The following is a 16,295-nucleotide window of genomic DNA, read 5'->3' as shown; positions in this document are numbered from 1 at the left end:
GCAGGTAGGGGGCTTAGGGTAGGGAGTTGGGGGGCAGGGTTCGGGCTCCGGCCTGGCGCCACTTACCTAAAGTGGGTCCAGGGTGGCAGCGGTGCACACTGGGGCGGGGGAGGGCCCGTTCCCGGCTAATGGGAGCTGCAGGAGGCGGTATCTGGAGGCAAGGGCAACGCACAGAGCCCTCTGTCCTCCTCCCCGCCCGGGGGCTGCAGGGAAGTGGTGCTGGCCGCTTCTGAGATTGGCGTGGGGCCTGCAGCGCCACGGGGGGCAACCCTGCAGGCCGACTGTAGTTTGCTCACCCCTGTATTAGACTATTAAAGTGTACCAGGTACTGTCTGCCCCCAATTGGCATCATTCAGATTGTGTCACACCAAGATGTCCCAGATTATATAAATGTATTTGGATCAAATATTTATATCTGACCTTTTTCATTACTAAACTAATTTTAAAGATATAGTATTTGCAATATTCAACTACACTGACATTTTAATGGGTCAGAGGACTGTTAGCATACTAAAGCCAGTTCAGAGGTTCTATAAAGAACCCATAGTTTTTCTAGTGGAAGGCACTCAGCTTCTTTCAACAGACTGTAGAGTACATAACCAGGTAGGCCCCCTTGCCTTGGTATAAATAGCAGTGTAAATAGTGAGGCACGTAAAGACATGCCTGAAGGACACGGGTATGAATCCAAGTACGTGCCCCACACAGCAGTCTACTTGCCCAAGCTGTGCCTCCCTGTCTATACTGCTATTTTTAACAGCGTAGAGTCACGTTGCCTCCCCATTGCTAGAGCCTCCCCCTGCTTCAGGGAAAGACTCCAGCAGTGGGAAAAGGTTCAGTCTTTTCCCACTGCCTCCACCCTGCCAGGGCCTCTCACTTACAGGTACAGCTATACACTGCACAGCTGGCGTTTCGCTGCAACGTATAGCTACACATCCTACACACCACCGCCAGCAGTGTGTGGTGTAGGCATAGCCAGAGTTCAATCAGGAAGGAGAAATGTTTATCAACTTATTCCAAAACAATGACATATAATACTGCATTTTTCATTGAAATACATTTGTCAGTTGAGTTAATGAATACAATAACTATTAATTATGATCTTAAATAGTAGAGACAAGATGGGTGAGGTAATATTTTTTATTGAACCGAGTTCTGTTGATAAAAGAGACAAGCTTTCAACTTTACATAGAGCTCTTCAGGTCTGGGAAATGTACTCAGTGTCACAACTAAATACAAGATGAAACAGATTGTTTAGCATAAGTAGCTAACACATAGTTCACATTATATCTTAGATACGTGTTAGCTACTTATGCTAAACCAGGGGTCAGCAACCTTTCAGAAGTGGTGTGCCGAGTTTTCATTTATTCCCTCTAATTTAAGGTTTTGCATGCCAGTAATACATTTTAACGTTTTTAGAAGGTCTCTTTCTATAAGTCTATAATATATAACTAAACTATTGTTGTATGTAAAGTAATAAAGTTTTAAAAAAGTTTAAGAAGCTTCATTTAAAATTAAATTAAAATGCAGAGCCCCCCGGACTGGTGGCCAGGATCTGGGCAGTGTGAGTGCCACTGAAAATTAGCTCGCGTGCCGCCTTTGGCACGCATGCCATAGGTTGCCTACACCTGTGCTAAACAATCTGTTCCACCTTGTATTTAGCTGTGACACACTGACTACATTTCCCAGACCTGAAGAAGAGCTCTGTGTAACTAAAAAGCTTGTCTCTTTCACCAGAAGTTGATTCAATAAAAAAATATTACCTCACCCACCTTGTCTAATATCCTGGGACCAACACACATACAGCAACACTGGGTATCTTCAATACTGCCAGATGCATTTTCACTATTTTCGAAATGTTTCAGAAATGTGAAAACTATAACAAGATCATTTTTTGCACATCTAGTTAAAACAGGATTTAAAAATAGAAAGTTATATGCATACCAAAGCTACTGCTCTAAAATTTTACATGTTTTAGGTAATCACTAACTTTTGTGGCTATCGGTAATCTCAAGTTAGGTTCAAATATTCATTTATTGAAGTTTTATTTTAAATATATTAAAATTATATTCACGTAATTTCACAAACTTACAAGATATACTGGGTCTTGTATAACCTTCAGTCTAGGAAACAAAAACAGGCTTGTTTAGATAAAACTTCTCCGCTTACATATCACTTAATATTGGTTGTTTCCCCACAGTCCAACTCCTCTGCCGTGCCCAGCAGAAACTTGGGCCCCCAGAGAACCCGTCTCACTATACCTTTATTTACCACTACCTATTGCACCACATAATTTTAAATTTAACAAATGCTAAACATTACCAGGCAACCTTACAAATTAGCACTTGTTTTCTGAAAGAATCAAGTTTGAGATGCAAGAATTTCTTAAGGTCCTACGGTTCTAAAACATAAGCAATTTCAACCCTTTGCCACTATGAATCTTAATGTAATTTACCTAACATTTATCACTGAAACAGGACTGGCCGGACAATTTCTGATTCTAAAAGTTCTAAATTTCTGTGAAAACAGCAAAAAGGTTTTGGTGAAATTTTAAGGAATCCTCCTGATTTTTTGACCATCATTAAGTGAAATATTGAATCAGGAAGATGTATGCTTTCTGAAAGCACTCTGTAAAATTAAACAGAGTTTATTACTTTTTAAAATTAATAATTTAATAGGGCCTAGTGTCTAGTTTGCCAGAACCTAGATATAGAACCAAAGAACAAATTTAGTTGCTAGTTTAAACTTATCCAATTTACCTTATACATTTTCAAACCTTCAGCCTTTTCTATCTCTCTCGCTATCCGTCTGAGAAATGAGACTTTGTCCTCTTTCACACCTGGTGTGTTTTTCTTCATTTTATCTGGAAATTCTTTAGACTGTCAATGAAAAAAGACCATTGAGACCATTTCAATACTAAATCTGACGAGTCACGCTTTTTGGAAAATTTTACAATACCTGTGGAGAAAACTAAACAGCAACATTTTAGACATTATGGTCCTACATTTCCTCTAGCAGAATATAACTAATTGTGATTTAATATGATAAATTTTTATTAGTTTTCATCACTACAGAATTTTAACACTATACAGAACTCAGGTAAGACACTTGACAAAAGAAACATGCTTTGTAGAATGTCCTAATGGCCACCAGACTTGGGGTCTGATGGAGTTGTTGTGACATGCTTCAGGAGTTTTAGTAGAGAGACCTCAGACTGCTTAGTCCCATGGCAAACACCACTAAAAATTCTTGAACCTTTATTGAAGATATGGAAAAGAAAAGTTTAAAATGTAGCTTATTAAGGCTTTCATTTTAACAGTATCCCTTACTCCTCTTCACTGTAACCATAGAAAGTTTTTCTATGAACCACCCTGGGTATTAAAGATGGGGGAAGAGGTGCAGGAAGAAGAAAAAGCAGTTGAGATGGGTTGGAGCTGCTGTTGTTCTTAAAGTCTGATGCCATTTCCTTGAAGACAAAATAAGACAAGCACACATAAAAGAGGAAAGAAAATAATACAAAGGTAGAAAATGCAGCTTCTGTCTTTGGTGTTGATTCTTACTTGCAAATCTCACTACTAGAGAAACACAGGGCCAACACAGTCTTATCAGCCATTCTGAAACTTGTGCCGGCATCAGGTTGTTTAGGGTTTTGCTTATAGCTGTCTCTCCTGGTCCCGGGCTCATAACAGTACTGCAAAAGGAGGAGTTGGCTTAGCCAGCTAAGCCAGACTCTTTTTAGACAAAACACAAAAAGTAATAGATGGGGGGGAAAAGATAGGGGGAAAAAGGAAAATGACACACATGGGAATGGGTGACAGCAGGAACCCAAGCCTCACACACCAGGGAGGCGGTGCTGGGGATTTAGCTGTTGGAGGTGACTATGTCATCTAGATCCCCCTCTGTGACAGTCCAATGGTATCACAGTGGACCTGGGCAACCCAGGAGATACTGGAGGTAACAATCACAATCACATAGATTGATCCGTTCAGGCCATCGGTTCTCCAGCCATCTAATGTTAATCTGATCCTCCCCTAAGAGTCTTTTGTTTTGTTTTTTTAAAAAGGACCTCAAAAGGACGTGATGGACAGATTAACCCATCCCCTCATTAGACTATCTATTGAATATAGTTTCCGATACGCCAATTTTGGTCCATTAATTTCCAGTCCCACACTCCTCTTGTTTACCAGACATGATCTACAATCTGTGTGTTATATCAGCAGACTTTTTAAGACTAATCCAATTTTTGGTCTCCTTTACCCACTAAATTTGTTATAAATTATTGGATTATTTTATGAATGTTTATCCACGTTCCTTACAGCTGAACTCAAAATTGGGTAGTCCTGTCAGCCCCAAATCACTACAATAGAGTCATTGGTGTATAAGACTTACACTAGGGACTAAGAGCAAGACTATATTCAAGCAATAGAGAAGAGGTTGTTATAAAAACCAACAACTGAGTGCTATATCACTTAAGGCTTTAAAAATCATAAATTAACACACTTACACCCAGAAGCCAGTTTAGTACACAGATTTACTGATTACTCTTGGCAATCTAACCTGCTAAAATGACAAGTCTATTGGATTAAGAGAAGTCAAAAGATTTAACTGAATCAGGAACAACAAATGGGCTTCATCACCATTCGCCAATCATCTGAATACAACCTGTGCCATAACATATTCAATCACAACTGATGGGGTGCAGAAAACCACAAGTCCGGATATACGGGGAGTTGCCCAAGATTCTCAGTGACCATACCGTAACTAGTTACTGAGCAGATGACCGGCTGTTCACTTCAGTCACCTTTAAATGGCAATGACTTTTCATCATTAGTGTAGCTGGACATAAAATGCTCCCTATCTCATTAGCAACCTCCTGAGCAAACGCTAATCACCACCTGTCTAAATAACAAAAGTAAAAATGTTGCTATATCTTCTCAATTCATCTATGTTTTGGATTCCTTAGTATTCATCATATATTATTATTAGTTCATAATGAGGCCCCTAGGAGCTAATCACAATGTAAACAACTATTTATACAAAAGAAAATTAATAAATGGTGTAATAGAGTATTTAAGCACTGACTCAAATGCATAAAATTTTACTTACAATATATGCTCTTCTGTGTTTATAGCCACTGAGATGTTCTATCATAGGTGCCATCTCCGTGTTAAATTCACACAGTTTGCATTCATAATGTGGCTCTCTCCTCCCTTCAAATCTGATTTCGACCACATGTTCTAAACCTATAAAATCAAAAGTTACAAGTACTTACATTTCTTTATACAGGCAATTATGAATAAACAGATTCTTATTTCAGCTGTGTAGGGACAACCCATGATGAATCAATGATAAAAAATACTGATCCATTTTAGATATTTCCTACCTTTCCTCACAATCGCCCATTAAGGATTAGATTTCTTACTGGTAATATTGGTTAGTTCAAGTTTCTCTCTTCACCAGTACAGACTTTTCTCTGAGTAAAAGTTCTGTTCTTGGTAGACTGCCTGTCACAGCAGGATCACAGTACTTCATAACCTAGAATCTTAAGAATATCCAACCAGAAGGAAAAAAACCAGAGGGTGCACACAAGCACATACCATAAAAGAATAAAAAGGTCAAGTACTGAAAAATTAGGAAACGCAAGAATTAAGATTGCACAGGAAACCTTAATTCAGCCCCTTTATGCATCTCTATGCAGTCTTTAATTACATGACCTCCCATGCTATTTTTCCCCACAGGATCCGTATCTCATTCAATATATAGGATGGACCACGGTTCTGGGGATGTATCAGCATTGTGTAGACCCGAAGACTCTTGTCTGTAGGATCCTGGGAGGTGTGTACTAAATGAGGCAGGAAATCGCAGGAAAGGAAAGATCTCATGGTAAAGGAATTGGAACACCATCCTGGAGAACTGGATTCTATCCCTGCCTCTGCCACAAATTCCTATGTGATGCTCAGCAGGTCACTTAAACCAAACTGCCCTCACGTGGTCAGTTATTTCTCTACCTCATTTTGAAACCCTGGGTTCTGATTTGCAGAAGAGCTGAGCACTCACAGTTGCAACTGAAGTGAATGGGAACTGTGCTTAGAACCTGTACAGTGATATATAATGCTAAGTACTCAGAGAAAAAAAAAAAAAAACACCACCCTAAGTGTCTCAAATTGGGCACCCAAAATTAGTGGACACTTTGGACCTTAATTGCTCTGTGTTTTAGCTCCACATCTATAAAATGGGGATGATAATAATACATCCTACACAGTGAAAATAAATGGTTTGTGAAGCACTCAGATGAGTGCTATAGAAAAGATTTGAGGAAATAATTCTGTTTTCACAGCACAGATTGAAATAGTGAATGTGCAGTAAATAATGGTCTAGGCCCCATATTGAACAAGAAGATAAAGCAAAATACCAAGAAAGCTGCTCACTTAACAAGCACCATCCACCCCATGCAGATAATGAGGCAGTGGTCATAAGTAAAAAAAATAGCATATCATCATAGTTCAAGACTACGATAATGCATACGTGCAAGTGGGACGAATTAAGGTTGCACAGGTAACCTGAATTCTTGCATTCCCTGAAACTGTCCCCAGAGTAGCTGGGTTTAGAGGTAGGTGAGACAGGAAATGATCTCAATCCCACTGTTTACAACAGTAGCTCAATTTAACCCCAACGCTGAACATTTATTCGATACCAATACCATATAAGGCAGCAGTAAGCCACCAGGGATAGTGGTAGTTTTTGCAGGACTGACAATGGGAGTAACACACATTTTGCACAGCTCAAGAATTCTATTAAATCAGTTAAGAGCAGACTTTCTGTGGAGAAATAACGATCCAAATAGAGGAAACCTACTGCTTACAACAGAGCCCCTCTTACTCAATTCAATGTACTCCTCAAAGATGCTAGCACTTGCTAGGATCATGGAGGACATTGGCTAGAAGGAAATGATAAACTGATGAAGCTAAGCTCTGCCTAGGAAAAACCATCAAGTAGAGAAAAACTTTAGTATATACCAGTAGATTTAATATTCTCAGGAACATCATGAGGGTAAACAATCATACAGAAAATCCTGGGCTATCAGAAAGAAACGTATATCTGGCTTTTTTCCTGCAGGACCATAGAAAGAACAATGGCACGTGGAGTTCAATGTGTCCCTCTAGAGATGGAGTACTACAGGGATGCGATGCCAAATAATCTACCAGCCTCCCAGAGTAGGTCCCATCTTCAGAGTGAAAGTAAAGGGAAGTTGTCTGACTACAAACACAACATACCAACTAGAGGTTCCTCTCTTTTGGGATCTTTCATAAAATCTTTCAGACAGGTTATGTCCTTTGTAAGCTTCCGCTTAACTAGTGTAAACAAAACAGAAATACATATTAGACAGACAAATTACAATTACCATAAGATACTGGACATTTTGCACATAGTTTCATATGACTGAACTGACAAAATGAGTTGCTAGCCATGGTTTTTGAATGGTCAGAGCGAATTTTAGTTATGAAATATTGAAAAATATTAGTTTACAATGGAAACTGATTTCCCTTATTAGCAGTATTCAAATACACAGTATTAAGTCTATAAAAAAAATCAAAATAGTTTGTATTAATCATCCAGACTTATCCTGGTATCCCATTTTGTGCCTGAAAAACTGGGAGTTCAATATAGGTAACTGACACATCCAATAATGACAAGTTTCAGAGTAGCAGCAGTGTTAGTCTGTATCCGCAAAAAGAACTCCTGTTCTTTTGACACATCCAAGTTAATGATTTGCAGGCAAAGTTAACAGACATGTTGGCATTTACAAGTGCTTTGACTTGGCTGAAGAATTTTGTGAAGGGCTTTTAAGAAGTTTAGATTTAGATTTCATCAAGCTAAGATGTTCAGGATAGAAGCCCAATTCCTAGCAAAGGAAGACCTTAGTATTTTTCAAGATTTTTCACACTAATTTCATTTTGGATTGATAAAACTGCTCAGGGAAGGATCAAAATAATCCAACAGTTACTCTGTCCTGGATACGTTGGTCTGAGAAAATATCCTCAAGCAGTGTTTACATATGCAACCCTTTTAGGAAGATGTCTGTATTAAACATCCTTTCATAATAAAAAACATATAGGATAATACTTGAACAAAAAAGAATGCTCCAGTAGTACATTCAGGTTCTGCTGGACAGATTAAGATCAGGATTCAAACTGATCCTCCTAAAATCAACACAATGTGCTATCACTAGACTAAGGTTTTGTTTGCTTATTTTACAGATTTACATCTGAGTAACTGCATGATGCAAGTACATGCCACAATGAAAAAATATTAAAAAGCAAAAGGTGCCAAAGCCACATTTAAAATATTTTCTCTTCTTTGCTGACATTATGCACCTTCTTAAAAGAGGCAATTTCCATAGTTAGATTTATTCAGCATTACTACAAAATCCAGTTTTTGTTAATTTTATGGGGTTACAGTGAGACAATTGGTGGATCAGGCATCCACAGAGTGGATTTATTTATATCAACAATTTTAATCATGATTTAAATCAGCAATTTCAATCATGTTTTTCATTTGTACTTTTTAGTTTGATTGGTAACCATTAAAACATGTTGATTTGCAACTAAATATAGCTTTTATGTTAAATTTGGTGCTTCTTTTTGCTAGCCAGGAGAATACAATATATTTATAAACCTTTATTTACATAGATTAATTTACATTTATTCAGATTCAATTTTTACATTTTTTATTATGTTAGAAAATAGGGAATGATGCATTTCTTTTTTAATAGATTAACTTTTTACTTGTGATTTGCGTCAAGCTCTATTTGGAAGAAAATTCAAATTCAGTTAAAAATGCAAAAATTAATTTTATTAAATATAACTACCTTTGAAAGTGCTGGATATATGAGAAAAAAAAGTTCATCAAAAGACATATTGCCTTTAAAAACTGATTTATTACACAAAAGGAAGTATTACTGGTAATTGGTGAATTGAACTGAGTGTTTCTAATCACTATGTCCTTTGAGATTTTAGAACTAGTAGATCTCACACCTAGTTTTTATTCATAGACTGGAAGAGGAAAACAAGCTTTCCTGCTTTTTCAGCATGCAATTGTTTTTTTTTTTTTTGTAACTGAACTAGCTGAATAAACTGATGTCAAGAAAATATTCTGACCTGCAGAAGCGGCTACTGATGTCAAAATTTGGTTTAGCATTCAAACTCTGGTTCACATTATTTCAACTGTGATTTCCATTAGTTCAGTGGTTTGACTTTCTTTAAAGCTTGTCAGCAAATGTGTATTAAATATTTTTTGTATTTAATTATTTTAATAATTTAGGCCTTAACATAGGCTGTCAATTTCAAATTTAATTTTACATGTTTATATTAAAAAATAAACTTGTATTTAGTTTAAATAAAAAAATCAAATTTAATTAAAAAAACCCCAACGTTTTTTTTTTAAATAAAACCACAGGTTTTTTTTTAAGATTTACCCTGGGCACTTGGACTAAACTTATCATAAAGAAAGTTACTTCTTTCAAATCTCAGGAAAGTAAAACAGTATTACAATAATGGTAGTTTAGTAATTGCTATTTCCCCCACCCCACCCCAAAGATGCCAGAGTACAGTCATGATTAAGCTAAGTAAACAGAAAATGGGATAAAAAAAATAACCTTCTTAACTCCATTACAAGGATGAATTATCTGTGCCAACAGAAACAAAATCCAGGCTCAGGTAAGAGAAAGTTTTACCAAACTTGCACACATCTGCTGGAGGATTCAAACAATAGCTTGAGCTACAAGTCATGCTCTGTATCACAGGTTGCAAGAACGTCCCAGATTTGACAAGGTTTCCTTCAATCAGAAGTCTCATATTTTGCTATGTTTTTCAGAGATTCTTAAACTGAAGAAGTTAGCCATTGCATGAAGCACTGATGGTCAAAATGTTTGATAGTGCACAAGTGGAGTTATTTCTTCCTAAAACTTAAGACTATCTTCATGAACTTTGGACTCTGACCATCGAAACAAAAATTTTGTTTTCTAGAAGTGTAACTCAATGGTTCTCTACCGGTGTCCATCCAGGACCTCCTGGGGGGCTGCAGGCAGGTTTCAGGGGGTCCACCAAGCAAGGCCAGCATTTGACTTGCTGGGGCCCAGTGCAGAAAGACAAAAAACAACCATATGGGGCTGAAGCCCAGGGCCCTGAGCCCTGCCACCCAGGGCTGAAGCTGAAGTCTGAGCAACTTAGCTTTGTGGGATCCCCTGTGGCATGGAGCCTCGGATAATTACCCTGCTTGCTCTCCCCCCCACACACACACGTTGGCCCTGGTTTTTATATGCAGAAAACCACTTGTTATGGCACCGGTGGGCTGTGCAGTTTTTATAGCACGTTGGGAGGACCTCAGAAAGAAAAAGGTTGAGAACCCCCTGGTGTAACTCATGTTGAATTTATTCATTTATATTCAATTTTCTTACCTGGTCTCTGTGTTTCATATATCACTGGAGCAGGAGCACCTAAGATAACATTATTTTGACAGTTATTTGTCTTTCTCCACATAGCAGAACAGACACAAAAAATATAATAGATTTAAAGCGATGTCTCCCTTTATTCTATGTACCTAATGTTTTCAATTTAACCTCACTAACAATATTGTTCCATCTTGGTATTTGATCTTTTGCTTTTGTATCTTTTCAATTCCTATTTTTATTAACAATTTTTTTTAAAAGTGTTCACCTAAAAATTTCATTACTTCCCCTGCCAGACAAAATATCAAGTATGGATCACAGAAATATTAACTAAACAATTTCTTTGAAAGTTTAACTACAAAAATTCATTAATCTGTGTTACTCCTATTCCAGTTATTTTCATTATTTAATATTTGTTATGGTAGCTTTGAAAAGCCACAACTAGGATCAAAGCCCAGAAGCAGTTAGGTCCTGAAATTGCATCCATGATGGGGGAGACCCCTTGTACTCACGGGAAACCCTATGAGTACCAAGTCTATCCCATAGATCTGATTACACAATCAGGCCTTACAGGGCCTTTTCAGATATTTTCATGCTTGGCAGTGTTACTTTTGCAGAGTTACTTTCCCCCTTCCTGTGCCCCTCCCCAGTCCTCCACATGCTCAGTTGTCCCCTTATAAATACCCAGTATAAAGCTAATTTATGGCACACATTTAAAAAAAAAGCCCTAAGAAGAGTATCTGGTAAAGTTCAATATACGGCATTAAAATACCCCTTTACTGAAAATACTAAAAGTTCAACGTAGACTATAAAGCTCCTGGGTCAAGTGTCTGCCTTAAAACTGATGTAAAATTCCATATTAATTTTTTTGTTACCATAGGCTTATAGCACACTAATGAAATTAAGGGAACCCTGTGCTGTGAGCAGTACTGGTTTGCTCTGGTATCTGTACCAGGTAAAAAGAAGAACAGGAGTACTTGTGGCACCTTAGAGACTAACAAATTTATTAGAGCATAAGCTTTCGTGGACTACAGCCCACTTAGTCTCTAAGGTGCCACAAGTACTCCTGTTCTTCTTTTTGCGGATACAGACTAACACGGCTGTTACTCTGTACCAGGTAAGTAGTTCAAGAATAGATTATAGTGGATTTCAATATCAAACTTGTGTAAATTTGTTGTCCATTTCAAGACACTGTGCTAGTGTTTAAATTTAACAAAAGGAAAAAATGTTTTAACCAGATTTCTTCTTAGAATAATCATGTCTCCCATTTGGCTGAGTCCACCGCACCCCTAAACCATCTCTCAATGAAATGGGAATTAGACTTGGTAATCATGGTTTCTGGGCTAAATCATAAAACATACAGTACCAAGTCCCAAAAATATTTCTAAGATGCTAAGTTATAACAAAACTAAAAAAAGATTTAGAAAGGGAACATACTGTATTTCAAGTTGTCCTTTCATCCAGTATCACTCATCACCTGAGATCCAACTTAGGTTTCTTTAAAGAAAACCTTCAATATTTTATGGTCATATTAGTCAACTCAGGTAGCTTGACAAACTAGTCAAGAACAATCTTTCCTTTTGAGCGCAATTATCTCCACTACGCCTCAGGAGAGAAAGCTTACCAGCTATGTGCAACAAGTGAGATTAAAAAACTATTAAAGATAACCCAACACCACACTATTGAATTACCTTATATACCATATATAACTGTTCATTAGCCTCTTCATTTACAAGCCGATCCCCACAAATGGATAGGTAAAAATAGCAAAAACTGTTTGACTCTTTCGTAAGCTGACCCTATATTTCAGGGGTTGGAAAACTTTGGCTCCTGGCCAGTCAGGGTAAGCCGCTGATGGGTCAGGACGTTTTGTTTACTTGGAGCATCTGCAGGCATGGAGCCCCTCAGCTTCCTGTGGCCAGGGTTTGCCGTTCCCAGCCAATGGGAACTGCAGGAAGTGGCGCAACCTATTCGATCAGGGATTGGGAACTGTTAAACACCCTGGCGGGCCTGACCAGTTTGTTTACCTGCTGCAACCGCAGGTTCGGCCGACCATGGCTCCCACTGGCTGCGGTTCACCACTCCAGGCCAATGGGGGTGGCGGGAAGCAGCAAACCGTAGCCAGTGGGAGCCATGATCGGCCGAACCTGTGGAAGCGGCAGTAAACAAACCGGCCAGGCCCACCAGGGTGCTTATCCTGGCGGGCCGCCTGCCAAAGGTTGCAGATCCCTGTATTAGATATTCAATTCAATGATTCCATAGAGTTTAAAATCATCAAATTTTGGTGTAGACCTGTTTATAAGCTGACCCCCGCTCTTTGATGCGTCACTTTTTTACCAAAAATATTCGGCTTATGAACGAGTAAATACCCCTATTTCTTTTAAAGGACAAAGGAGGACAATTTGTCCTGGGAAACTGAGACAACCCTGCTCTAGGATCTAGCTCTTTATCTTGATGTTACCTTAATGATGTGCACTATGGAAGCCTTTGGTGTTTCCCCCCTCTTTTTTTGTTTTTTGTTTGCTGTATGATAATGAATAAATGCTCTGATCCTTGGCTCACCTAAGACTTCGACTGAATCTTACATCCCACTCATTTCAAGCCTTTTCCATACAAACTGGTCTAACCTGAGTTTACTTTAGGATTGAAGACTGGAGCCTTTGAAGGCATCTCATATTTGTGAAAACAGCACAAATGTTTTGATCATACTTCGAGGATGATGGATGTAGCATAAAGGACAGACAGACAGGTTCAAAGTCTCTCCTGCAGAGCTGATGTCCAAAAGTAAGCCTTATTTTATATAACCAGGAAGTAGGAAGGATACTGAATTGAGAATGCCGATAGCTAGGATTTATAGTCCAGGTCTGACATTTATATGCTGATATGGACTGACAAGTGATGCTTCTGTAAGAAATATATGTGCATATAATGTAGGGAAACCTGGTTTATTCTTTTCTACTTATTGGAAGCAAGCCAGATCCTGGAGTAAATTCAGTTTGTAGATTTCATTTCTTAAACTTCACCAACTTTCAACTGCTTGAAAAGCAGCCTCTCAATTAGCGATTTTGTCTCATTACCCAGACTGAGGTCTGAGGGCAAGCCTGAACAACTGTTCAGCAAATCCCTTCTACTGAAGGTTCAGACACTGAAAACTAGTGTCTTCTTGACCACTGTGGAAAAATAATCAATGTTGATCATACTTTATTTATTGTATCATTCTCTAGGACAGGTAAAATCAGGAAGACATAGCCAACACTTTCATAGCACCACTGCCACAGCTTCCACTTCTTTGAGGTAGAACGTATCTTGGAATTCTTCTGACTAATACAGATACCAGGAGGACACCGAACTTATCTGAAGACTTAGATATGAGAATAAATCATCCACTCAATCTAGTCATTGCTGACTAGCTCAAGCTCACCACTCAAAGTTGTGTGCCTTTTACTGAACGTTGCACATCAGTAAGACTCTTCTCTACAGAACAAGGAGGATGGATTCTTTGTGAAGACTGGTGCTTCTCATCTTTTCTTGTCTGTTGACATAAGTCAGGATTATAGCCAGGAAACTCATGTGAACATGTGTCTATGTAGAGGGTCTACACTGAACACAAACATTCTTAGGAGCTTGCGTCTTCATGGATACTGAGTGCCGAGTATGTAGGCTACTAACAGAATCTTTTTGTACCTTTTGTTCAAAAATGCACTCTTCTCTGCCACAATCCTCTCTACCGACCACTCTCTACTCTAATACTATATAATACGTGTAGTGTTGTTTTTAAAGTTGCCCTTAATTTCCAGTTTTATATAACAATTACTAAAAATGGAAATTTTGAAAAACGCACATGATATACATCAGGAGACATCACTAAATCAGGAGAGTTTCAGATACTTGTGCTATCCCAGAATGATGTTATGTTTTGTACTGTCTCAAGCAAACAGTAGTCGTCAAGAGTTTTTTTTAAAAAAAACCCTCACCTTTTTCCTATGGTAAATGCTCCTTCACAGGCAGAGGTTTCCTTTAAAATGACTTGGATTTTTTATCTTCTCTAGAGTCACTTAAATTAAAATCGCAAGTATGTCACACTTCAGTACTGCAAGTTTAGACACAGAGGTCTTTAAATCACAATCAAAAGACTCAAAAAAGCAGAAGGAAACAACGTTTTCTTAATGGAAGAGCCACACAGTGTATAACTTGGGATAACTGCAAGAATGGACTGTAATAGAATTACAGCAGAAACTCATTCATTTCCAATCAAAACTGGGAGACCTACCACAGTTTACAAAATCTGTGAATTAAGCAAACAAATTAAAAATATTCTAGGATGCTCTAAGATTTATTTTATTCCTTTATTTAAAAAAGCATCATTATAGTATTTAAGATATTAGACCATATACTAATACATGTGACAAAAGTAATGGTGTGTCTGCTACTAAGTCTTAAAATCTGGCGTTTTGCCCCACTTCAAAATTTGCAAATCTTCCTTTGTGATTAGCAAGTCACTAGCTATACAAGTCTGACATTCCTGTTAACTTGTAGGTACACAAAGTTATGCATTTCTTCCACGTTCACATGTACTTTGTGCAGAAGAGGGAGAAGAGGACCACAAAAACTGTTTAGGAGTAGGATATATGCAGAGAGTCAGACCTAGTCTACACTACTGGGTTAGGTCGAAGTTAGCCGCGTTAGGTCAATTTAAAAAATGAATGCGGCCACACAACCAACCCATTCCGTCAACCTAAAGAGCTCTTAAAATCGACTGCTGTACTCCTCCCTGGCGAGGGGAGTAGCACTAAGATTGACTTTGCTGGGTCAAATTTGGGGTAGTGTGGATGCAAATCGACAGTATTGGCCTCCAGGAGTTATCCCAGAGTGCTCCATTGTGACCGTTCTGGACAGCGCTTTGAACTCTGATGCAGTAGCCAGGTACACAGGAAAAGCCCCGGGAACTTTTGAATTTCATTTCCTGTTTGGTTAGTGTGACAAACTCAGCAGCACAGGTGACCATGCAGTCCCCCCAGAATTGTAGAGTGTAGAATGTTTCTACGCTCCCCCTATCATCTCCGTTCCTGAGGTTATCACAGATTAGAAGGCGGAAAAAAAAAAAAAACGCACTTGCGATGACATGTTTTCTGAGCTCGTGCAGTCCTCCCGCACTTATAGGGCACGGAAGCATTCAGTGGCAGAGCCACGAAAGAATTAAGTGAGCGCGAAGAGGGGGCAGGACGCAATGCTGAGGCTAATGGGGGAGCAAACGGACATGATGAAGCGTCTGTTGGAGCTGCAGGAAAGCCAACAAGAGCACAGACGCCCGCTGCATCCACTGTATAACCACTTACCCTCCTCTCCATGTTCCATAGCCTCCTCACCCAGATGCCCAAGACCACAGCGGGAGGCGGCTCCAGACACCCAGCCACTCCACTCCAGAGGATGGCCCAAGCAACAGAAGGTTGTCATTCAAACAGTTTGATTTTTAGTGTGGCTACAATAAGCAATATGGCCTTGTCCTTCCCTCCTCCCACAACCCTCCCGAGCTACCTTGTCCGTTATCTCAATTTTTTTTTTAAATTAATAAAGAAAGAATGCATGGTTTCAAAACAATAGTTACTTTATTTCGAAGGAGGGAGGGTGATTGGCTTACAGGGAATTAAAATCAACAAAGGGAGCGGGTTTGCATCAAGGAGAAACACACACAACTGTCACACTGAAGCCTGGCCAGTCATAAAACTGGTTTTCAAAGCCTCTCTGATGTGCAGCGCGCCTTGCTGTGCTCTTCTAATCGCCCTGGTGTCTGGCGCGAAATGACTGTCTGCCGTTGCTTTCACGGAGGGAGGGGCGACTGATGACATGTACC

At 38.9% G+C, this 16,295-nt stretch overlaps 1 protein-coding gene across 1 annotated transcript in view; it reads right to left on the bottom strand.

Moving 5' to 3' along the window:
- Nucleotides 1-16,295, bottom strand: part of LOC117872713 — a 53,428-nt gene that overhangs the window by 17,454 nt on the left and 19,679 nt on the right. The window contains exons 6-10 of the mRNA XM_034761442.1: nucleotides 10,454-10,492; nucleotides 7,272-7,349; nucleotides 5,104-5,240; nucleotides 2,757-2,876; nucleotides 2,090-2,120 (exon numbers count right to left, since the gene is read on the bottom strand). Coding sequence (XP_034617333.1) covers nucleotides 2,090-2,120; nucleotides 2,757-2,876; nucleotides 5,104-5,240; nucleotides 7,272-7,349; nucleotides 10,454-10,492 — 405 coding nt within the window. The remainder of the gene's footprint in view (nucleotides 1-2,089; nucleotides 2,121-2,756; nucleotides 2,877-5,103; nucleotides 5,241-7,271; nucleotides 7,350-10,453; nucleotides 10,493-16,295) is intronic.

Source organism: Trachemys scripta, chromosome 2 (genome assembly GCF_013100865.1).
Source record: "Trachemys scripta elegans isolate TJP31775 chromosome 2, CAS_Tse_1.0, whole genome shotgun sequence".
In the NCBI taxonomy this organism is placed as follows: domain Eukaryota; kingdom Metazoa; phylum Chordata; order Testudines; family Emydidae; genus Trachemys; species Trachemys scripta.
The sequence above is the reverse complement of the archived record's forward strand: the minus strand, read 5'-3'. Positions and strand labels throughout refer to the sequence as shown.